The following is a 25,196-nucleotide window of genomic DNA, read 5'->3' as shown; positions in this document are numbered from 1 at the left end:
GAGTGCCAAACGGCAGCGTGGGGGAACGCGACCCCCTTTGAGGCTGGGATGAGGGCTTGGTTTCGGCATCGGTCAGGGCTCAGGCCCTCACAGCAGCCGAGCGGGGAGGAGGAGAAGCACGCTCAGCAGAACCGTGTTCAGAAGAGGGGAACAAAGCACACGGAAAAATTAGCCCAGATTAAGTCAAAGCAAATTTATTCATGTGAAGTCAGTTTGGACACGATCAGATTGAAAACCTTTCTCCACCTGAGCACCTTGATGAACCAAAAAATCCAGGACAACGACAACAACCACCACCCTCCCCCCCCAACCCTGAAGCGAGGGGCGCGCCTCGCTAACCGAGGGCGGCCTCCAAGCACAGCTCACGTTCGCAGCACTCGCAGCACATCCGGCACTTCTCGAGCAGGGACAGAGGTGTTTCCAGGGAGCCATTTGTCACAGGGGCCTGCCTCTCCTCCCCCCGGCCCCAGCCCCCTCCCACCACACCTTTCAGCAGAAGCTTATCTCGCACCCAGACGGCCGCCCGAAAAGCTCATCCCGGTTGGAATTTGAAACCACAGATTCTCAGACACCATGGCTGGGGCAAACGGTGCCGCCATCAATTTTGGAACTAAATTTCAGGGAGTTTGGATTCTATTTGTACAGGGGCTAATGAGTAGCTTGGGATGTGAGCGCTAACCCCAGAGCATAATTCCGAGAACAGGATGAGAGATTCTCAGTCTCCTGCTCTAATTATACAGGCAAAAATGGGAATGGGAAGAGACAAGAACTGGATTCAGGTCCCTCATCCACTTAATGGCATCGTTTTCCCAAGCACTGAAATTTTTTGACGGTTAGCAAAAGATGCAAGAATCGCCTCCACCAAGAAAGAAATAAAGAGACTTTGAAAATAAAGAAAATAAAAAAGGAGCAACGGAGCTTCACAGTAAGCAAAGCTGTGCGCAGAGCCATCCCTGCAGAAGCAGCAATCACCGAGCAACCATTCAATACAGTAAAACCATAAGGCACTAATAATGTTCCACTCATTACAATCAACACATGATTAAAAATTGACATTCATAAATTTAAAAAAAAATAAAATCACTGTACATTTTAAAAAGGCAACTTTTCCCATTTAAAAAGTTTCGAATTTTCAGCTCCAAGAATCTTCCTGCCCCCCACCCCCGTCCAGGCATCCCTGGCCAGGCAGATGGAGCGTTTGATCAGAAGTTCTGCTGGTTAACACATACCCTTTACAACGAAACATCCCAAGGCATGAGCAGAAAACAATTTGTTGAGAAGCTACTCGACAATCTCATTAACATCCCATCCCAATTAACATCGCCGACAAACGTTAGCGGCGCCAGTCGGTCACCCTGCTCACCGCAGTCCTGCAAAGTACTCAGATACCACCGCACTAAGTGCAGTCACACGTTTTTAGTGCTGACTCGCATCTACCTTTCTCTTCAAGACACAGCTCAAGCTTTAGCACCCTGGAGCCTGAGGTCCCCTATGCAGCCGTATCGGGGAGGAGCAGCGCTTGCTCACTGATGCTGCTCCGTGAGTACGCCCCAGTCCCTGCCTGGAAGCCCACGTCCGAGCCGCCAGGTCCCTTAAATTCCTTCAATTCCGTTCTGGTTCTCCTCTGCTGGAGATGAGCAGTTGCCCAGTGACACCAGCTTCCTTCGGAGGGTCACCCGACAGCCCCATTTTGGTCAGTATCAATCAGAGCTCAAATAACAAAGCTGTAGTGAAAGTATTTGTGTCCCGTTACTGATCCCCGAAGCCATTCAAGGATCCTTTAGACACAAAGGATCTATTAAGGCTTATTCTCAGAGATCACAATAAAGTATTGCACACTATTTGTCCGCTTAAATAGTTAAAACCTGAAATCTAATTTCCCAGACATTAGCAATATTATTATTATTAAAAAATGCTAAAAACAAACGTGGAGGCAACTTCTCCACGTCAACCTACTGGAATATTGTGACAGTTAACAACTAGGGATAGCAGAGGTCCATCTGTGCAGAGATTTAGCCACAGCATTTTTTAAACAGCTGGACAGCGCAAATTCCAAATAATTATTTTTGCCCTTTCTAAAAGCTAAAGTGGTGGCAAATTTAGAATACTCATGAAATGCACTGTACGATTTCACCGACACAACGGAGCATCAAAATTCACTGCAAGACAGCCTCTCCACCGTCAGTTTTAAACAGTCCACCTTTTGTCAGGACACCCAGAAATAAATAAGAAAGGGTATAGCAGTGAGAGCACCCAACACGAGACGCTGGCGTGACTGCTGACACGGAAGCGTCAGGTAGGTCGGGACAATCCCCCGGTCCCACGGATTGTCTGGCTTCGGTCAGCAGCTCCATGATGCGGGCAGTCTCAGGACAGGTACTTCATACTTCGCTACTGAGCTCGCAAAGGCAGGTCAATCAAGTCTTGCAGAGCCGTTTTGAACAAGTCCAAACCTGGAGGATGTAAGGAACAAGTCTCCTGAAGTTTTGATAGGTGTCCCAGCTGTCAGTTCCACCCCACGGTCCTTCCCGAGGCAAGCAGGAGTCACTCGGCCAGCACTCGCAGGCGCCGCTCACGCAGGAGCAGTCTGATCTCCCTCGCTATTAACGGTGAAATGAACAGGATTGTTGAACTCGTCTGCGAAAAGAAGCATGTCCAGGACAATCAGCACATGGCGACCACGGCCGCAGCCACCCTGCGCTCCAACGTGCGTTCCAGGCCTCCCCAGCAGCCGGGGAGAGAAGGCGATGACAAAGTGGCACAGCAGCTGTAAGGACTGAGCTTCCAGGAAAGCTCATACCATTCCAGCTGCCATGATCTTCTCTTCCTAAAGAAGATGAGCTCTTCACCTCCTCAACAGCCTTCCTCCTGGCCACCTCCGCTGCTTACCAAAGTGGCCTTTTCCCTTGTCAGCACAGATGCAAAGACAATTCCTGGCACTTCCAGCAGGGAAGAACGGGTGAATTGTACAGCGTTCACCACCGTGGCAACGCTGAGGAGATCTTCTCCCCCACTGGCATACCAGAGTAAGGCATTTTCATTGTAGTTTCAAGACTCTCATCGCTCCTTCCACTAATCTTCAAGGGCTCACAAACAGCAGCTTAACTTCAGCTCCCTGAAGACATTAGGAACTACGTATCATGGAGATGAGGGAGGAAAAAGTCCTGCCTTGGCAGTCAGTCAGGCGGGACGAGCTTTAGGAAACGCACACAGGTATTTTTAAGGCCAGTAATTTTGTGCCTCTGTCACAGTCTCAGTTCCTGTTGACCAACATGACTTTAAAGGATCCAAAATGAACCCAGCTGATTTAGACACCCTGAGGCAAAGGCACACCACAGACCCCTTTGAGAACGGCATCAGAGTTTGCAGCTGCCAAAGAAACAGACTGCATGTCTAAGTCACAGTTTTCAGGTTTTCACAACAACTTCCTATTGCAAATTGAACTTTGACAAAGAATTTTTAAAAAAGGAGATTACCTACCATTAGAATAAAGAAATAGAAAACCCACATCCATCCCAGGTTCTCTTGGATCAAAGACACTAGATACTAAAAAGACAGGGGAAAAAAGAATTATTCAAACCAGGACGACAAGTATCACTTTCAGGCATTACTCTTTCATTTTCTAGAATTTGTGGGCTGTTAACACTCCATACAGAGCTGATCATAAAAACCTTCCAGCTGATCTTTTCCTGTCAGAAGAGATGACTCCGGACAGCAGCCTTTCTGTATAAAACCCACAGACACAGCAACGTGGAGAGACCGTCCTGAAGCCTCACAGTAACTCACAGCAGCACAAAGACAGAACTGAACTACAGTTTCAAACCGTGACAGATTGACTCCGCCGAATGCCAGGTTTGTGCATGGAACACTGGGACCTAAGTGGATGTAAGTACTCTCAGAAGAACTAAAAGCTCTAGAATGGCTTATAAATTACACAGGACGCATCCTCAAGAGCTGCGCAACCACCAGCTACTTAACCCTTCCTCGTAGGCAAGGCACTCGAGACTGCAGTCTGCTCCCAACTGCCTCCTAGTTCAAGAGGACTGCGGGGGCCACAACAGAAAATGTATTCCCTGTTAGCAGATTTATATTCAGATGCTGTACAAGGGCCTCCCTTCTTCGCTACTGGGTGTATTAGAAATTCAGATCCTGTTTTGTGGTAACGTGTTCATTGTGCTTTTGCTGTTATTCACACACACCCCCAGAATGACATCATCGTTGTCTCTGTTGAAATAAATGCAACGTTAGAATGGGAGCCAGGTGGAATTTTTCAGAACTAAAGACCCAATTTTTATGATGACGTCAGTTTGCATGGTATGTGTGGGGGAAGACAGAAACACTGTAAACAATGCAAGAAGAACACTGAATGTAACAATGCACTTTAAGATGTCCACAGAGCACTTGTAATTTTCCATGTTTAATGGAGCTAAGTGGCATCTTTCCAGATGAAGTCGTTCGACAGAACGATTGTGTTTATCAGGCAATTAATGGCAAGTGCAAACCCAAACCCCTTTCCAGAAAAGAAACTTGTATGCGTCTCCTGCATCCTTGGTATTTTACCAGCACTAGAGGATGCCTGGAATAGAACTGGCTCTGATCTTTCTATTAAATCCCCCCCCGCCCAAAGCACCACTGTGTTCTTCCATATAGTTAATGTTTGTGTTTGAGAAGAAAGAATGTCCCCAGTAGGCACACTGTCAGCTTCCTTTTCTGCAACAGTGTAGTCTTCAGGCCTCTGGCAGCATACTGTAAGGGCTATCAAAGCAACTGGGGCTGGATTTACAAGGTGCAAGAGACATCCAGAGATAAAAAGGGGAGCCACAAGTAAGAGCAGATTTTCAATTACTTTATAAGTACTGGAACATTCATAATGGGTTTTTTGCTCAGTTATACAGGTAAACTTTTCTGTGAGCACAGGTTTTGCTGTCACCTTTGAACAAAAAGTCCCAAACAAACTTCCACATATTTTATTTTCACTCTTTGTGAAGTTGACCTTTACTTGCTTTTTTGGAGTTCAGGATACGAAAGTCTCTAAAATTCATTTTGAGTTATGAAAGCGCCATAGTATTAGCAATACAAATACTTAGTTTAGTTCTTAATTAAATTGCTTCCACCAGAAGCTTAAAGCACATGTTCCCATGGTTGTTTCTTCAATAAATAAATAACTTTTTTTAGAAAAAAACCACAACCCTCTCTCTCTCCATGCAGCTTTAGGTTGAGGAATGAGCTAACACCTCCAACCACAGCAGACTCTGTGCCTCCCCCCCAGACCTCTATGTTCCTTTGGCAGACTCACCTGGCCCACGGCAGCACCAATACTGCCCGTTCCATCCACAATTCCCGTGACAGTTGCCAGAGCCTCGCTGCTGCCTCTCACCAGGTCCTGGCACCCCAGGTCAGCAGAAATTGCAGAACTGATCATGTTAGAAGGGCCTCCGATGAAAAATCCTGGAAGTGCCAAGAAAACAGCCTCGGTGCAAAACAAGCATGAGGATAGATTCTCAACAGAACATCTTCAAAACACAGATTTTCTACCACGCAAAGCTCAGGAAAAGGATTACATCCAGGGACAGCGATCACAGAGTAACTGTAGGTAGAAGTGCACCCTCACAGCTGAAGTATACGGTCAGGGCACACTTTGGGTACCTGGAATACGCACACAGAAATTGCCAACAAGCACGTTTTCATCCAAAAGTAAAAATGAGGTAATTAGGTTTGGCACACTCTGCAAGAAGAGCCAGGACACACCGAACTGAATACAGAAAGCTGCTTTGAACAGCATACATATACAAACCCTCAACCTGAAGCAGATTTAGACACATTTCTACTTTGGAGTAGTACACCCCAATGCTCAGCCTCCAGGGATTGGTAAGGAGACAGAAGGGGAAAAAAAACACAACAGGACAGAGAGTTCTGAAGTAGGAGTGTTTGATAAGAAAGGCTCCATTCACGCAGGCTAATCTTAATTCTCTAACACAGCACAGTATGTCTGGTAGCACACAAAGCTTGCGACCTCTCACAGTACACAGGGCATTTGGGGTTGTGACAGATGAACACCCTCAGATTTGAGCTGCAGCTCATGACTTTGCCATATATACACCTCCTCAGATACCAGATCACTGCTAGGTATTTTGGCACAGCTCCATCCTCATCATAGCGAGCCAAGGCAGATCCCTTTAGTTGCAAGCCGTTGTTCTATACAGTCTCTATTCCATACCTCCCTCTATAAGGCAGTTTTCCTACAGCTGTACTCCAAAAGTAACAGAAGCGGGGCCCCAGCTTTTGCTCTTTCTGCAAAACCAGCAGAAATGGCAGCGTACACAAATGCATTAACACCACTTGAGGCTGGTGTTACTGACTTTTCCGCAATGTATTATATATGTCTACTAATATAACAGTGGCATTTGATAAGATACCTGTAATGGTCATGATCAGAGCATTAACAGGTTTGCTGTTTGGAGAACCTGCAAGAGAAAGACCAGATGAGTGTGACTATAACAAATGAACTTGAGAAAGCCACTTATTTAGGATCAGAAAAAAGCATGCAAACATCCAGTCTGAACTGCCTGTTCAATTACCTACACTCCTATTTGACCAGAGACTTCTACAGAGATTAATCTTACAGCAAAGTCACTTACATTCTAAAGACCCAGAATTTTCCCCAACAGCACTTTACAGCAGCAAAGTCACCTTTACCATTAAAATTTCATGCCCTATTTCAATACCAGATTTGCCCGGCTCTGGGTTCCAGCTCTTGTTAGGCCTCCTTCTACGACACAAAGTTTGCGTTTACCCTCCTTGAAAGTCCATTTGAGTAGTAAGAGAATCCTCCTTCTGTCTCTCTGGGGAAGTTAGACAACTCAGTCTCTCCCACCACAAAGTATTCAGCAAGTGAATCACCCTTGTTCTGAATTGTCCAAAACCTTTTCTAAGATACAGAGATCCTCCTAGATCTGGAGGCAGTAATCCAGCAACTGCCTAAACAATGCTGAACAACAAAGTAAAACATGTAAACCACCATATCCTCACTCCTGCTTACAAAGCCATGCTTGGGTATCTACGTGCTCTGCTTGCCTTTCCAGGAACAGCATCATAGTGTGTACATGCAGCTGGCTTTCCACTGCAGTCTCTCGGTGCTTTTCAGACACTGTTCCCCCGATACCTCACTTCCAGGCATCACCTGAATTCCTTACCAACTGCTTCAACTTAGGGCCCACACACGGTCAAGTTACCACGTGTAAGGCAAGCTGCAGCCCTCTCCACATCTTCTCAGGCCATTGTTACTCTCACGTGTAACACACTATGAGCATGAAAAGGTCTCCTGGTTTGGCTGATGGGAATTTAATTATCACAATGCAGCAACTTTGTATCACCTGTCTGAACCTTCTGTATCTGGCTGGATAGAGCTAAGCACAAGACACTGAGACCTCTGGCTGCTCTGCTATACAGAGCAACTTCAAACTTAGCAATAATTTTATATCTGCTTCCAATTCACTTTTGAAAGTAACGAGTTAGCACAAGAGCCTACAAAACTCCATCAAACTACACCAAACCCAATCCTAGCTATTTAATGATTACGCCTTATCAACCCTTAGACCACCCAAGTAAGCCAGCATGCTTCTGAAAGGCACACTTTAGTGTTTGTGTCCCGCTCTGGCAGCTATTTCTGTCCACAGATCTCCAAGCGCTCTATAAAAGCCAGTCTGTGTCCCCACCCCATTCTGCAGGAAGACACAGAAGTGAAACGGCATCCCAGTGAGTTAAAGCGCCCTGGTACAACAGGACACCATGTGTGAAGACACAAAACTATAAAACTCGGAAGAGCTTCGTTACGAAGCTCTCATCAGAAGTGAGACCTGCCTGTCGTCTCCCACTCCGGTTTCCTGACAGACTCCTTTCAATAACTGATCACTGAGAACTACATGCGTTATAAGAGAGCCAGAAACGCTTCAGTTTCACCTCTTACAGAAGCGTTAAGTGGGGAAGTTTAAGAGCTTCTCCCCCTTTGTAATGTATATGTACTCCAGCACAGATCTGTCCCCAGGTTCTCTTTCCTTTTGCTAGAGTGATGTATCTGCGACTTCCTGCTCTGCCAGCTGCGGTGACGACAGGATGACAATGCCAGAAGTCTCACTGACACTGGAGAAGAATCAGTACCACAGCTCACCAGTACAGGGAAACCCAACCACTCAGCTAATTCTTTTCCACCTCATTAACCAGAGAGCAGATTTCTTTCTGTGCAGTGCTTCAGGCAAAGCCGACCAAAAGGCACCATCCTGCTCCAGAAGCAGTTTCAAGACCAGAAAACATAATCAGAACAGGCTGTGCTCTGGTTCTCTCTCAGGCGTACCGAATGAACCTCTTATCGCTGCGCAGCAAAAGCATACTCACGGCTGTATCCAAAAAGAGAGCCTACAGCAAAGAGCAGGCTAATCGCTAGCACTGGGGCTCTCTTCTGCAGCACATCAGAAATCAAGCCCTGGATAGTCCCACCTGCAAAGAAATAAATCATTGTCAGGCTCAGGATGCTAACACCTTGAACAAAACTCCTTTCACTGAGTGCAGTGGCCTCTTGCCTTCTCATCAATACGTGTTCTCTCCAAAATCCTGAAAACTAAGTCTCCTGCCCTTACTGCCCCGGACCCAGACAGTAAACTTAAGTGGCTCAGAGCAGGGAAAACTACTCATACTGCTTTCCCAGGAATTTACTACTTTTTTTCTGGCACACAACTAGCCAGTGCTCCTGCTTTCCTTTTCCTTCCCCTACAGGACCATCACAGCTCTAGGATCACCACAACTCTGGATGTGAGTAAGCTTAACATTGTGGATGGTTTCTGTAACAGAGAGTGCAGTAAAAGGCCGTTGTTTTTCCACAGGGAAAGCGTTAGCACACAGGGGCCTCACATTCCCCGCTGTCTCACCTACTTAGGGTAGGTGCAACTAATAGCAACAAATGCTGATAGCTGATAAAAATCACCTTATGTATCATTGCTGCCTCTGCAGGAACTGCTCTGCTGGTAAAACCTAGACTGTTGAGAAAACCTAACACAGCAAAGGCCACAGAGGCAAAAAACCTGACCCTGAATAGACCAAAAACAAGGATATCTATTTTAGGAAAGCTAACTGGACAAGGTAATAAAGCAAGAAACTGAGTACAGGAGAGTGGAAGTCTAAACACATATACAATATGTTCTTTATTCTGGAGGAACAGGGTCAGATTTTGCAGCCAGCAGATACAAGTGCAATTATATTTTATTTCTGAACATAGCACAGTTGTGTCTGCTCTGCTGAGATCTGTGCCGAGTCTGCTCTTAAAAATACAGGACAGAAGGGACGCTACAGAATGCTCTAAGTCCAGATCTAAACTCCCCCTCAAGGGTACCTGTCAGAAAGGAAGCAGCAAGCAGCACGGACACCATTTTGTACACAGCACTTTTCAAGAAGCCCTAGTGAGTAAATGCCTGCTGGGGGTAACGTCCAAGATTACGATACTGCCCTTTAAATTATATGGAAACTCTTTAGGGGGCTCACATACTCTGTGTTTTAGAAAAAAAACCAGCCAAGCAGCCACATACATAACTAGACTTTTCATATATCCATTAAACAGCTAGATCCCATTGAACATGACTGCTCTGAGCTGCATTTGCTGTCTCGCGTTTTCAAACGCTAGAAGGGCAGCTGCAGGAAGATGTCATTCACTTGCTCACTCACCTATGATTCCTCCCACATCATACCAGATAGAGAGCTGGTCAGCTTCTGCTTCTTTCCATCCAAAGTTGTTGCTGAGGTAGAAGGGCAGCCAGAAGAAGAAGGAGTAATTCACCAGTTTCAAGCAGGCGTAGGCCAAAGAGTACTGGAACAAAGAGAGGACCAGCAAGCAGTTACCACTTGAGAAAAGCAAACAGCATTTCTGCTTCTTCCCATCAAGCTCTGTGTCCAGCTAAAGCTTTCAGGGGCGAGTGCTTCTGCTTTTCATGTGAGAAGGCAGCATTATGAGAGCTTAATGCTGAACATCAAAGTGAAGCCAAGAATACAAAAATCACCGTCAAGAAGGTTATTTTCTTTTCACTGAATGCAACGGGTTAAAACACTTTCAGTATAATCCTGAGAGGAAACGACACCAGGCTTCAAAAAATGAAGGAAATTTAATTCACCTTCTGAACAGAAAGGAGCCAGCCATGTGACATGAAACAAACTTGAGATTTAGTCACCTGTGCATCACGCTGAGAAAAGTTAGGTGAAGTAGTTCCTCTGCGCTATCTTTTGCTGCTCGGAAGGCTCACGGGCTCACAGCACCAGAAGAGAAAGCTTCGCTCACAAACCCCAGGCAGGTATTCCAGGACACAAGATGAAAGGTTTGGCAAAGCGAAGCACAGGCTTCCAAACCCAACAGCTGAGACAACCTCCTGCTTTTGGCTGCTGGGCTTAAATTCTGTCTAGCCAGCAGATCTCCTTCTTTAGAGCTCTCACGTGTGCAGCAAAGATTTTTTTCTCTGGGATTGCTGGCCTAGCACAGAGGGACGAGGCACGCTATGTCAGTAAGGCCCCCTGATAAGCACTGACTCGGCAGTTCAGGGAACCCTTACTTGAAGGGGTAAACCAGGATGAAGGCGGAAAAAACCACCTGTTAAGGGTCACAGCTTTTGAGACTGTGTGTATGTACACACTTGTCTTTGAATTTCAAAAAGATCTTTTTATATGTTAAACTCCACAAAATTACCTCTTCTGAATTTATGTTATTTTAACAGATATATCCTTTTTAGCTGTATTATTAATACTTTTCCACTCTTACAGGACACAAACTAATCCCCATCATACGTTTAAAACACAGGGATGTTTGGTAGAGTTCTCCTGTCACTGGGTGTGAAGAGTGTACTGTACGAAGCGATTTTTATTACAACACACTTTGAAACTGTCTACCAGATTGTCTGAGTGATTAAACACTGAATTTCTAGAGGCTCAGGGGAAAGCTGTCTGTACTAAAACTCTTTCACCGTATCACTCAGCAGGAGAAGAGAGGAACTACAAAAAAAATATGTCAAAGAAAGCCTTTGTAGGATCTTGACAAGGCTTTGGAGGTTCTCTCGGTGTTCAGTCTCTCACTGATCTGACACAGTGTCCTGGTTTGGCTGGGCACTGATCTGACATCAGATAAAATTCTCAGTCTCAGAGGCGTTCATGTTGTTGGGTTAACGCACAGAACACGTCCTCAAAATCCCAAGTATCGAAACAGCAACGTCAGCTGTCCAGCACCTCCTTATGTTCTGGACAATGAAAATAAGTCGCACATCAACTGAGGCAGCCTCTATCACTAAGAAATCTTGCCTGAAGGTTCTTTGTACATTAGCCTATTCTCAGCACAACCAAAACTGAGCCATAGTTTATACAGCATTTAGCCATGTTAGGAAAGAACTCAAGATGGGTACGGTTTCTTTTGCCATCCCTCATCCGAGGTCTTAACAACAGAACTGTGGTTGTCCAGCACACTAAACACTGACAGTCCACCCATCCCTTCTAGATTTTGCATTGCCTTAATCACAACAACCAACTGCTTTACTCACTGAGGACATCTGACAATGCTCTCCAGTCTGTAGTTCTGCTGCATGATCAAACCCAGACAGTTCACACCGTACTACTGAGCCAGCCACCCTGCCCCCTTTCTTGTACTGCTTCTACTATTCCGGGGGTACACCGCCCACTGACACAGAAAGTTAACATTGTTTTTTAGTGGCAGGTTAGTTTTTCAGCTGAACCAAACCCATGAATTGGGCAATACTGCTGACACAGAAGCACAAGTTCTCACGCAAGGGACAGGATGAGGATATGCAGAAACTGCATCACCAGGCCTTGTTTCCCGTTGTTTATAAAAAAACCCACCCACTTTACCACATGTTACATCATGCTGATTAAGGCTTTTCAGGCCAGCTTTCTGCTTTAATGCAACTAAAAAAAAAACCAAAAAACCCAAACCTCAATATCAGTGCCACAGAGTTCTGTGTGATGCTCAGCTAACAGCAAGAATCTCGTTCCTCAGGGCAGAGTAGCTACCTTAACAAGAAACCACCCTATAACCACCTTTGCTCATGGCCTCCCTTCTCAATTCAGCAGCAAAAAGGGCAGGGTCGCTGCTGCCCGTAGCTGGCTCATTACAGGCACTAAATGCAGGAGCCCAACGGGAAGAGCAACATGCAACCACGTACCCGGACAGTATTATAATCCACGAGCACAAGCACAAGCGTAGCAGTCCCAACCCCAAGGTTTTAACAGCGTAAGAAGTCACCTGTCAACAACTACAACACATGGTCAACATATTAGCAACGATGTCAACAAATGCTGACAACACAAAAAGTCAGCTTCACATTTAACAGCATAAGTCAGATCTCACTCAAGAATCTGTGTCCTCACCAGTACTACTCCCGGAAGGCAACAAGCCTGGATAAAGCCAATGGCTTTTGGCTGGTTGTCAGTGTCAGTTGCTTGAATAGAGTAATTCCGGTCATCATCATCTGCATCATCATCGTCCATTAAAGGTCTGTTGGCATCTTCCTCCACGCTGCTGTCTTCACCTGCTCCAAGCTCAGGGAGGCCTACGTTTTACAAGGGACATGCAACAGGAAAACACGGACCATAGCCTGTTCGCCCTCTCCCCACTCTAAAGCTATGCTCGCTTCTTTTAAGCAATTCTCCCTTCTAGCAATTCCCTTGCTCTCCCATACCTCCACCCTCCTTTGGCTTAGAAACTCTTGGTATTCTGCAGTGTTGCCAGTTTCTACCCTTTGTCTTCTAGCGCTCTTGAAAGTATTCTGGCATCGGCTTTGTCTGTTCTGAGTGTCTGGCCACTAGTTGGAAGACACAACACTTTAGTGCATTTCCCCCCTTATTTAGTGGTTGTGATCCTCAGATCTGGCTCTCGGGTACCACTGAGCGTGGGGGCCGAGTGTACCAGCAGCTACTCAGAGAGCTGCTGCCTGTTTACGCCTCCGCTGGAACGGAAACCCTAGGAACTGCGCTGCGCTTCCTGGGCCGCTGAGTGCTCTTACGAGCACTCTTTATGGTAGCTCTAGTGCTACCACCTTTACAGCCTTTGCAGGCACCTGGGAAACCTCTCCCATGGTCCTGTAAAAGCCCAAAGCTTCTTTTGTTTTCCTGTCACACTTTGGCTTGCCTACCATCTTCTCAGAGAAGGACCATATCCAACGTGAGAGCTATTTAACTGGCTGCGGGGGACCTGCAGAGGAAAAGTACTTTCCTTTCCCACTGCACAGTTAAGGCTCGCCATAGTTCTCTCCTACAATAGCGTTACCAGTTTGCCTACTGTTTCGTTAAAAAAATACCGATTTTCCAGGTGAAGAAAAACTGATAATTAGGCACATACTAGTGGAGATGTCAAAAGGCAAAATGAAACAGCCTAGCTCCAAGATATCCAGACCTTACACACATGATGCACGGTGGCATTTAGTGTGATCTTTGCGAGAAAAGCACTTGCTTCATTAAATACTCAGAAATGCAACACCATTTTGTAAGAGCACTGAGGGTAAGCGCTGTCAGAAGGAGCAGTACTTTTAGTACCACATGGAAAGCTGCAGCTCTGCTTTCCATGAAGGTACTGAAATGCTGCAGCCCTCTTCTACTCACCCACTTCCTTCGGTGACGTCAGGAGCCCGAAGAAGACAATGACTCCTCCAGCAAACTGTACTGAGGCAGTCACCAAGAAAGCATACTGAAGATAAAAAAACAAAAGATCATTTTTTAAAACACTTTCAGTCACACAGGCTTCCCTGACTAACAGGGTTTCTTTACATTCCAGCCTTGTCTGACAGTAAACACAGCTACAACTCAGACTACTTCCAAAAAACTCTGAAACAAGCGATCTCTGCACCCCCTGAACAGTCTCGGTTCTCTCTAGGCTGCAAGGCCACACAAACAGCTGGTTTAGCGTACCGAGGTGACAGCAGGCAGGAAGGAGCTTACCCAACACAACCACAGATCCAGCTACACTGGAAGGGGCTGCTCAAAGCAAATTCAGACCAGGTTGCTCAGGGCTTTGTTCATTTAGGTCTTGAAATCCTCCAGAGACAGATCCTCCAGGCTCCGGCTCCTTGTTCCAACGCTTAACTAACTTCACAGTGGAATAGTTTTCCAAGCACCCAGTTGGAACCGCCCCTGCTTCACTTTATACCCACTGCATTTTAGCTCTCTCCAGAGTGACAAGCTCAGCTCTGTTAGCCCATCCTCACAGGTCACGCACTGCAAGATGCGCTGGTTCACTTACATTCCCTGTATTCAGTTGCCTGCCTGTCGCACCACAGCGACGCAGCGCGTGCCTGGCCTCTTCCCAGTTACAGAAGCTATGCCTCCATGCCTGTCAGAACCTCACCACCACTCAGCAGCACTGACCTCAGTTGAGTGACAAGCTGTGATGCACGACTCTGAAGAGCACCTTAAGCCACCCAAGTCAGAAGAGGGTATACTATGACACTAGGGCTCCTCTATAACATCAGCCCCATTTACAGAGAAGTCTCAGGCTCATTTTTCCCAACTTGGAAGGGTCAGGAAAGGAATACCCTTTCTATTCTGCCTACTATTTCCTGCCACAGAATTCAGGAAGATGAAACAGGACACTCCAAGCCTGTTATCTCTCAGAGACAGGATAAGAAACTAGTCTCGCATAACCCACTCAGACATGCAGTCCCAGCTAGAAGCCAGACAGCAATGCCTACCTCATAGCCATATTTGAGAACACAGGAGGCAAGGAACGCCCCGAGGATATTTCCCACAGATGCACAGGCACTCCAGAGTCCAAACACAAAACCTCTCCTGCAGAACGGGAAGAAAATTTGAAAAAGGCGATGCAGGGAGAGGTGACAAAGATGTAACATGTCAGTGAACTTTAATTTATGGGTAAAGTTAGAGCACTCTCCCAGTCCACTTCAAAGACACTCAAAGGTCAGTTTAAGCACAGAATAAATTGGAGGTGCCAAACAGATAAGCAAGGAATGTTCTATCCTGAAACACCTGTGCTACAACAGAGGTGAGCTGGCAACTACAGGGTTAATAAGCTACGGCTAGCCCTCATCTGCAATACCCCAAAGCGACAAAGTTGAACCTACAACGAGTCAGTTTCCATTCGGTCCCTTCAGTGCTAAGTAGACAGAAACAGGTTTTCCAGTGGCACGAAAATCCAAATTCAGTCACTCTGCACTAAGGTACTTTGGAATTTTGAACCTGTGCTTTTGACACACACAACTGTATTCACACCAAACTGTTCTGTGGCTCCGGAAAAAAAAAAAAAAAAAAAAAAAAAGAAGAAGAGGCAATAGTAACAAGTAAGGCATATTTAATCCCAAATAACTAACTTTAATTCTGACCTAACAGTTGGCCTTTTCGGTTTGGGACTTTCAGCTCAACCTGCTACTCAGCAGGTCACACAAGTGAGTCACTGAAGAAAACTCAACTTACCCAGCTTTTCCAAACCAATTACCCATGACAGCAACCACACAGGGCCAACCAGTGGACTGCAGCAAACCGTTCACAACCCAGAGACAGCAGTAGAACCACTTGTTGTAGAAATGGGACCATTCTGTGAGTGTGCCAAAGAAGAATACCTAGAAAGCAGGGGGTGAAAAAAAATAACTGAAACTAAAAACACGGAGAAGAAACCCTAAGGCTACTGCTGAAATTTGAGAGCGGGTTCCTAAAAAAAGGAATGACATTTCAGGGAGAAGGTCCCCCCCAGGGGCCAGGCCAGAGGCAGGCCTGGCACCGTTTAAGAAGAGCTGGGAGCTGACAGCACCCTCTGCTGAGCCACCACAGCACAGACTCCAGAGCCCAAACGACTCCGGAGACAAACATGCTGCCACCGCACTTCCACTCCAGAAGACTTTTATCTTCGTAAACAGCACAGTTATAACAGGAGAGGAGATGAGAGAGACAAATGCTTTCAGTAACAACGCTAAAAATACGGTAGCCTCTTGATCTGCTATCGTACTGACATCCGAATCCACAAGGCTCTATGCAAAGACAAAACCCTCAGCAGTCATTTATCTTAGCAAAAGTTAACATAAATACTACAGTCTGGTCTCAAATTACTAAGAGCCCTAACCCAAACTAGCCAAAACAAACATACTTTGTGGCACTCTGTGCTTGACGCCTGCTTGTGGTCGCGTGTTTGCAGAAGGCAATAGGCCATAGTGGGGTTTGTAGCCACTGGGCAAATCAAAGCACTCCACACATTTTACCACTACTTCAATAACCAGAAAACCACAATGAGATAAGACTGATTCACAGTTATCTGCAGTGGCTTGAGCCTGAAGAACCCTTTTGTTTTAAGCAGACAGTTCTTTTCTGACACATGCCCTTCCAGCAATTACAAAATAAGTAAATGAATGCTTAGTATTGTTAGCGTGTCCTTAAGAAGAGAGGAAAGATTGCATTTAGAAGCAAAAGCTTTGATGACAACATATGTGGGCTGGGAGAACAGTTATAATACAAAACAGTCCCAAAAAGTCCCGATACACCAATCTCGTACAAAAGCTGTTCATCAAGTCTCTAGACAGTGCCTCAAACTTAGGAATTTCCTTCTGACACAGTATCCATAAATGGATATTTCAGGAAGAGGTGAGTCATCTAACGTAACTCTCTGCTTGAGACAATGCAGTAAGTGCATCCAGGACAAAGCTTTACACACAGACTTTGAGACCACTGAGGTACAGCTACAGAGCTGCTTCTCCCCTAAAGTAAAACCCTATCCAGAAATACTAAGAGAGATTTCTAAATCACGCTAGTATGTTCTGACTTACCACCAGAGCAGAGGAACACATGCCAAAAGACAAAACCCAGCGTAAATTCAGGCGATCTCCAACTATGCCACTGACAAAGAGACCCTAAGAAGAAAACACAGCATTAAATAAAGCCACAAGATTTGTATCTGTGATCTGCAAGAATTAAAATCATGTACAAGGGTCAAGCTGATCCAAATGTTGCTGTTATACGAACTTAGAGTTTGATTCTAACCACCTCTTCAGCCACCAAACAAACCCCACTCAATTGAGGTGTTCATTAAATTTCTTATTTTAAAAAATTTCACAGAGAACTCTCGGAAGCTGGAACTTGCCCCCCCACACACTGGTGACAGGGGTGTGAGAAATTCTGAAGTGACAGTATTTCTCTTGCATTTGTTAACAACCATCTTTACACGGGGGACTAACAGAAATTGAAGGAAAAAGTTCTGCTCCTGAACTAAGCTTTTTAACTGCAACAGTGCGAGGCAAGTCCAAGAAGATCATCCTGTTCATCCCCTCCAAACGTGGATGTGATCATCCCCGTAGGATTCAACCAGAGCTTAGCAGCTTGGTTTAGTTTTACTCACCACAGCATAGGAAAACAAAAAGATAGTGTCCAATGTCCCCAAGAAGAGAGTTGCTTCTTCTGCATTTGGAAATAAATGGTTGCTGTTCCAGAGCTACAGAGAGAAAATTATAACAGGTAAACAGGGAGAGGCACAGCTCATTACTCTTTTTCGACAGGAACTCCACCTCTAAAGTAGAACAGCATCTGGCCCCAGCAGCCTCCCATTCCTCCAACACTTTAATTATCATATCAAGAACAATTCTGGCACTATTGACTGCCGAAAATGCCCACTGCCACTTCATTTCACTTCTAAAGGGCAACCTAGCAAAGCACAAGTGAGAAATGTTCATTCCACCTGGATCAAGGCAAATGACTGGCAAAACAAACCCTACTCCTAACAGGCATGCAACTGTTAGACAGCTTCTTACATAGAAACACTGATGAGCATCTTAATGAATAATACAACAAAGGCATATTCTGTTTTATGTGCAGTGTCTCTTCTGTACTTATCTTGCTGTCTTCACTAAATGAATAATTCCCTTCAAGTATCTGTGGCAGCAATCATAATAAGAAATGACAGAGCACAAACAGAAAAGAAAGAACACAAAAGGAACAAGGGGAAGAAATAGACTGGCTGGAAACTACTTACAATGAACTCCAGTCACTAATGTTATGTTTTGTGCTTAACTTCAGTTTCATTTTATTTTCAATATGACCAAAAAAAATGGAAGAAGACTCAATTGTCCCCAGACTAAGATTAGTGACACCAGCTGAAAACAGCAAGCTTTGAGGATGACTTGGAAGAACGAATACAGTTAATCAGCACAAAGTTTTCTTCCCTCCTCACCATGCCCCCACGAGAAAAACAAACAAACCAACCCAATCCAAGCCTGACCTATGGATGCATGTAACTCAAATATCACCATTTTTAGTTTGATTCTGCCTCTCCAGGAGAACATCCTGTACAGACAACACTAACTACACATCCACCTAGCACAAGAGATGTAACATTGGTAAGGCCTATCAACACAGCTTCTGCTTAAGTCTCATGCGTCGAAAAAAACTGATAAATCCCTTGAAAAATACTTTTTGCCACTTGAGGCCACCAGTATCTACTTACAACTGTAGCTTTCAACTTTTAATCAGAGATCCTTGGAGGTCCTCAAGCTATTACAAGTTTTAGAAAGATAAGTGAATCAAATCTTTTGTCATTAGGCTTAAATTCATTAAGCAACCTCTGCAGGACTCACAAATCTTCAAAGGCTGAAAAGTACAGCTCTAAGCTGTCCTTTAACAAAATCATACTAGGGACTCCTCGCAAAACATTTTTATACTTTAAAAAATATTTTAAAGTATAAAAACAAAGAACAACTGCAGTTAAAAATATATACCAAAGTTCCAAACTGATAGCACGACTTGTCTGTTCATGTCGTTAATCTGTTCTATCAATTTCCCAAAATGCACTTTACTGTTAACTGACATAACCTAAACTGATAAAAAAATGGTCAAAATGGTCCTTTTGTTATCAAATGCACACACCTCAACATCCAGCAAATAATAAATCCTCTATATTAAAAAAAAATAAAAGATAAAAAAAGCTTCCAAAATATAGCAGCTATCTGAATGTCAGTTAAGGAACTAAATCCAAACGCCTTGTAGATCATTTTAGCACCCCCGAGATCCTCGCTCCTTTTTGCCACACTATAAAATCCTGAACACGTTATGGGCCCATTTTACTGTTTTCACTTGTAACAAAAAGTCAGCGTATATCATCCCTAAGTCAAACATACAAATAGCCAATGATTTCTAACACAGACAACACCCAAGCAACTGACTTGAAATTCTCTGCTCTAATTGATCTCATGGCCTGCGACTAAGCTGTTAATGCAAGATTTCTTCCACTTCTCAAGAGCATCGGGACGAGCCACTGCTAAGAACAAGCGTGCCCCTAAAAGGACTATGGGTAGGAGCCGGGAGCATTCCCGTTTGTGAGGTGCAAGCAGTATACAACTTCCTTTTCTGCAAGCAAACACTGCCAAAACTCCCACTGCTTTCACTGCAGCTAGGACTCTACAGACAACGGGTACTTGATGTTCAGCATTTCTGAAAATCAGACCTTTTAGATGCAAGACAAAACGTCATTCTTCAGTATCAATTTAGGAGAAGCAGCTGGCACTTTCAGATAGCTTTCTTCTCTCCTGCTTCGGCTATCCTTTCGACAGGGTGGCAGCAGCAGCACCGCCACAGAGAAAGCCACAGCTAGGGTTTTGCAGAGATCTCTGTAACCCCATTAACTGCTCTCATTTACTGCCTTTGGCATTTCAGAGGTAGGGTCCTCCCTCTTTCCCCCTCCTCCTCCACCTCCGTGCTGCTGGCCACTACAGAGACTCTCCTGGGGTTCCCATTTCCATTGGAACACTGTAACTTCTTGAGAAGTTTCTTTCTGGGGACCACTAGGAAAGATTTCACCGTCACCTGATGATCCAGAAAACTACAACTCAGACACCTACAGTTCCCACTCATGTTCTGAGAAGTGACATTGATGGACACTTCAAGGGGCCTCATCAGCACCACAAGCTCAGCACACTGGAAGTGACACATCCTTCTTCACACTTGCTAACCCCTCGTGTCCTTACCTCATATGGCCGGAGCTCAGGAGCCGTGCTGTTTTGGCAGGAGGGAGTCCATTGGCTGGAAATGCTGACTTTGACATTACTGAATGTCTTTCTGGAAGCATGGAGCAGGGAATAACTGCCAGAAAACACACAAGCACAGGTTGGCCAAATCTTCTCTGGAGGTCAAGTGGGAAAGGACGGGACTCAAAATACAGATTCAAGCTGTCCAAGCAGGCAGCGGAGCAGAGGACTGGCAGTTCTGGAGACAGTATTCAGCAGTGGGAACCCCCACATTCCGGGTAGACACTGATTTCAGTGGGGAGTTGTGAAATAGGGCCTTGACCAGAAAGGACTTCCTCTTTTATCTTCAAAAGAGGAGGTGACTGCAACAACAATCAGGTACCTCAGGTAAAAAAAAAACAACAATAAAGAGAAAAGAGAAGACGTGCTCATCTGGCTAACCACCATTGCAGGTGCTCTTCGAGACAGATTATCAGTGGCAGTATTGCAGGAAAGATCAAAGGACATCAGCAAGGCCAAGTGTGTAAGGAGAGGCAGTGTGGTATTCCAGCTGTTGTCAGCTAGCATGACAGACAAGCTTTCAACACACACATACAGTACACCTTCAGATCTTCAGCAGCGACCTCTCCTTTCCAGAGGCCCATCCACCCTCTGCAAACAGCGCTTTTGGGAGAGAAGAGGACCCCAGAGACAACGACAGCATGTTCCATCAGTCAGAACAGGCACTGAAGTTCTGAGCGTCGGGGTTTGCTTCCGTCCTCGTTTCAGCAAGTTCCTCCCCACCCCCACCCACGTTCACCCTTCTGCAACAGACTGCTGCTGCCTCGGCACAGTCAGCCTCACGTCTGGCGCAAGCCCTGCTTGCACAGGGGCACAGCACGCTTAGCTCCGCTACTGCACAACTCCCAGACCAGTTGGTACTACTTTAAAGTCTGTTTAAGTTTGTTTTCAAACCACACAGCCAAAAGGTTCAGACTATTTCCCTGCCTCCATTTTCCTCCTTTGGACATGCCCTCACCTCCCCAGATCAGTGAGATGAACACTTCCCTGCGCAGAGCTACACCCAACCTACCTGAAGAAGGTCAGCAGGAACACAACAATATGATGGTGGGTGCAATGGGACACAAGGCCTCTGTTTGCAGGCTGCCTCCGTAAGCTTCCAGGCACAGCCATCCTCCTGGCAGCCCCTACCCCTGCTCCTGCCCTTGGCCACAAAGGCTGGATGGCGCTTAGGTCATTTTTCTTCTCACTTGAGCAGAAGGCGGTGGGAAGGGAAGAAAAAAAAAACATTTGAATTAAAAAGCATAAAATACTGCTGTGTTCCCCAAAAGGCTGGAATTCAGCAGGAACAACTCTATGCCGTTCCTGCCCAATTTGTTTCATGTCACTACCCACCTCATCACCTTCTATGCCCAGAAATGTCTTTTTACTCCCGTTCACTCTATAGCCCCGAGATTATCCTCCAACCCACTTCTTTTTCGTTGCCCTCCTCGCAGCTGCCTCTTCAGTGCCCATCACCAAAGGAGTTCCCCCAGGATCTGCCAACTTCCAGTGTTCCTGTGCTAAGGACCGTTCTGCGCCTTTTACATACACAGTGTGCTACAGAGGGGTCATAAATAAACTAACTTTCCACTGCTACCTGGCTGGCTATAGACTGGTGAATAAGCCAAGAGAGCAGCATTTGGTTACTGGTGGGGAACGGTTTTGGATCTAACTGCCTCAAAGACGTCAGTGAGTCCGAGAGTGGACTTGGACAGCTGGAAGAAAGAAAGCAACCGTGAGGACCGCGCTGAAATCCAACAGCTAGACTCTCCGCCTGCTTATTCTCCAGCCCTACATTATAGCTCCACCTGCCACTAACTCCTTAGTACAGCATGGGGCAAGTCACGCTGACCAAACTTCTAGATACCAGTTAAGACCGGTGCGGAGGAAGGGCTACGACAGACACACGGTCTCTTAGCGCTGGCTGATGCCACACCATTCCTCTCCCCCAGCTGCGCTGGTGTGGCCGAGAGGCCGCTTCTGCAAACCCCAGCCCGGGACGCGAGCCCGCGGCGCAGCGAGGTGGTGAACTTCTTCCCACGCCTCCCTTTTATTTTCTTGTAGAGATCTCTGCAGCCAGGTTTCCCTGCCGCAGCTCGCACAGCCGCTACACAAACACTCGCGCCCGTGCGACGGAGAGCGCAGCGCAAAGGCAGATACGCTGCATACCGACATCGCTGCTGAGGGCAGAACTTCCATCTGTTCGTGCCAGCTGGCTTAAGGCAGCCAGACACATCGGTGGGAGCTGCGCCTCCAAGAGACACTCAAACACCACGCACATCCCGAATGCTCAGGAGAGGTAAAATAACCCACCACCCCCGCTTCCCCAAAGAACCAGAGCTGAAATAAGACTGAACATAACGCCTTTGTGTTCTTCTGTATCCACGGGTGCTTTTCGTCATGGCTTGTAAATCTGACAAAGACTTTCCAAGCTCAGCTTCATAACCTCACTTGGAGAAATTAGAAGTCATTGCCCAGACTCCCTCTTGTCCAAACTTCTGCTGCTGAAAAGCCTGTATTTCACAGAGATCTCTGCTCTTCCTTCTGGTAACTTTTGAAGGTTTCATTAAGACAACTGTTCACTGTAAGCAGTCTTCCTTTCCTGTTCTCTCAATAATACGTGCCTGATGGACAGATACCAGCTACTACTGGACCCATTAACCACCACAGAATCCGAGACCACATCTGACCTCTAAAACAGAGCAAAAACGGAGATCCTCTGAGTAACAGGGACCCCGCTATTACACCTTCGAGCCACTGGAGCCATGTTTACCCTACACCACACCTGAACACCTCCATTCTCATCCAGGACAAATGCAGCAAGTCCATACGAGATCTGAGACCATCTGCATCTACGCAGCTGAGCCACACTCCCATTCCCCCAGCTGCCACAGTCCACCTAGGTGTGCCAGCACCTTCTTGCAGGCTTCTATGCTGTTTGGGCTCACAAGGAGGAACAAAAAAATCACCTGCAGCTGGAGGTGCCGGAAGACAAGGCCAGCCCTGGAAGAGGCAACTTCGCAAGTAGTCTTGACACTACCACCACCTAAGGTCCCAAAGCATTTCTCAACATCAATGAATGAAAACTCAGCACCCAGACGAGTAGCACACGGTGCTACTCCCTTTCAGGCAGCAGTAAACCTGCTCAGGGCTGTCCCACACACAAGCTGCATGAAGAAAGGAACCCAGGGGACTCCGACGTCCCAGCACCATGGTCCTCACAGGCCTGTGAACCACGCAGGTCTGCTTGTCAGACGCAGGAGATAGTTCTCGTTCTCCTTCCCTGCCCCTGCCTCTGCCTCCCCTCCCGCCAGCCAACAGCAGATAACAGAGTTCTCCTGAGGAAAGCAAAACACTGCCAGTGGTGCAACACTGCGGGAAAAGTTCCTTCCCTGGGTAATCAGTTCACAGCCCCAAGCATGAGATTTACTACCTGCTTCATGTCAACATGTGCAAATACAGATCTTGTTTGTCCAAGATACTGAGTCTTTCCAAAGCTAAGACCTGGTTTTGACCTTAAAGTTATCCATTGTTTAATAGCATTTACGATTGAAGTCGTCTATTCCTCAGAGCTTTGCCATCTCAGCCAGCTTTCTAGCAGACGACCCCCTGGCGCAGGATGACACTTTTCACTTATTTACAGTATGGAGATGACTAAGAAAGATTTTTGATGATGAGGGGACTGGAGCATCTGTCCTATGAGGAAAGGCTGAGGGAGCTGGGCTTGCTCAGCCTGAAGAAGAGAAGGCTGAGAGGGGACGTAATAAACGCTTACAAATATCTGAAGGGTGGGTGTCAGGAGGATGGTGCCAGGCTCTTTTCAATGGTGCCCAGCGACAGGACAAGGGGCAATGGGCACAAACTGAAGCACGGGAAGTTCCATCTGAACATGAGGAAGAACTTCTTCCCTCTGAGGGTGACGGAGCCCTGGAACAGGCTGCCCAGAGGGGTTGTGGAGTCTTCTTCTCTGGAGATATTCAAGACCCGCCTGGACAAGGTCCTGTGCAGCCTGCTCTGGGTGACCCTGCTTCGGCAGGGCGGTTGGACCAGATGACCCACAGAGGTCCCTTCCAACCCCGACCATTCTGTGATTCTGTGATACTGTTTTCCCTTTTTTTCTTCCTTCATCTTCTCCTTTTAATCTTCAAAACCGGCATTCTCCCTAGGCTAGAAGGGCATGCAACTAGGAGTTCATCCTTACAAGTTATTATTTGAATTATTCCAAGAATAATCCATTAAAGTTGTAGAGGAGGGGGAGCAAAAACTAGCAGGAGAACAAACCGCACAACTCACGGCAGCGAAGCACAAGCCTTCAAGAAAGGGAGGGGGCTGCTTTTATGGCATCGGGCTGCCTCGTCCCCTCGCTTTTCCTCAGCTTTCCGCGTTCTCCCTCAGCCCTTCGCTTCAGGTCAAAAGAAGACAACTTAAGTTGAAAATAACCTCCCTTAATACCACCACGCCGTCCTCCACAGCAGGCGGGAAAGGCCAGAATTAACATTCCGACGACTTCCAAAGCGCAGAGCAAACAAACGAATTTCAAACAAACAAACAAACAAACAAAAAATAATTAAAAACCACCAATAAAACCACACGCACACACACAGTTCCAGGCCGCCTCCCCACCCAGAGAGCAGCGCAGGGCCAGCCCCCGCCCGCCCGGCCGCCGCTGAGGGAACCCGGCCCCCCCCGGCCCCGAGCCGCCCCCCGCCCTCCGCGGAGGCGCCCGGCTGGCGGGCCGCCCCGCCGCCAACCCAGCCCCGAGCGGCGCGGCCGGGCCCGGCGCGCAGGCCGCGCTCCCGCCGCGGGCACGGCTCACCTCAGGCCGGCTGCGGCGCCGAGGCAGGCGATGAGGACGCGGCCGTCTCCCCTCAGCGAGCCCCAGCTCCGCCGCCGGCAGAGCCCGGGGGGAGCGACCCGCCCCGGCGTTCCGCGCCGCTCAGGAAGTCAGCGGGGAGGGGGCGGCTCTTCCGGCGGCAGCGGCCCGCGGGCGCGGCGGGAGCCGTAGTCCGCCCCGGGCTATGCCGAACAGGAAGGGGCCCGCGGCTCTGCTCCAGGCACGCCGGGCCCCCCGCCCGCCTTCCCCCTCCTTCCTGCGCAGGGGGCGGGGAGCGAGCAGCGCCGGCAGCGCTCCCTCAGCCGAGGAGGAGGAGGAGGAGGAGGAGGAGGAAG

At 47.0% G+C, this 25,196-nt stretch overlaps 1 protein-coding gene across 5 annotated transcripts; it reads right to left on the bottom strand.

The window, feature by feature from the left end:
• Window positions 1–178: 178 nt before the first annotated feature.
• On the bottom strand, window positions 179–24,998 carry SLC37A3 (solute carrier family 37 member 3). Of its 5 annotated transcripts, none has more exons than XM_075429390.1 (16): window positions 24,844–24,998; window positions 24,109–24,533; window positions 21,058–21,234; window positions 19,986–20,100; window positions 17,369–17,461; window positions 16,800–16,883; window positions 15,460–15,605; window positions 14,721–14,817; window positions 13,636–13,720; window positions 12,406–12,587; window positions 9,712–9,853; window positions 8,392–8,493; window positions 6,417–6,464; window positions 5,297–5,448; window positions 3,481–3,546; window positions 179–2,637 (listed from the first exon to the last, which is right to left on the bottom strand). In XM_075429390.1, the coding sequence occupies exons 2-16, from the start codon at window positions 24,153–24,155 to the stop codon at window positions 2,545–2,547; spliced, it is 1,629 nt and encodes a 542-aa protein (XP_075285505.1). In that variant the 5' UTR covers window positions 24,156–24,533; window positions 24,844–24,998; the 3' UTR covers window positions 179–2,544. The 5 variants fall into 5 exon arrangements, with proteins under 5 accessions (XP_075285505.1, XP_075285506.1, XP_075285508.1 ...); XM_075429391.1 differs by having other exon boundaries at window positions 24,321–24,533; window positions 24,844–24,997; XM_075429393.1 differs by having other exon boundaries at window positions 24,468–24,533; window positions 24,844–24,997.
• Between the last annotated feature and the right edge of the window lie 198 nt (window positions 24,999–25,196).

This window comes from Opisthocomus hoazin, chromosome 8 (genome assembly GCF_030867145.1).
Source record: "Opisthocomus hoazin isolate bOpiHoa1 chromosome 8, bOpiHoa1.hap1, whole genome shotgun sequence".
Taxonomy (NCBI): Eukaryota; Metazoa; Chordata; class Aves; order Opisthocomiformes; family Opisthocomidae; genus Opisthocomus; species Opisthocomus hoazin.
This window is presented reverse-complemented; position numbering and strand designations above follow the sequence as displayed.

Excerpts from the sequence above, each read along its gene's own strand:
- SLC37A3 (XM_075429389.1), bottom strand. The coding sequence starts at position 21,368 with ATGAAACAAATTGGGCAGGAACGGCATAGAGTTGTTCCTGCTGAATTC. Across the intron at positions 17,462-19,985 it reads CTGAGCTCCGGCCATATGAG|CTCTGGAACAGCAACCATTT; the intron begins GTAAGGACACGA and ends TTCTCTCTGTAG. Across the intron at positions 5,449-6,416 it reads TCTGATCATGACCATTACAG|GATTTTTCATCGGAGGCCCT; the intron begins GTATCTTATCAA and ends TGGCACTTCCAG.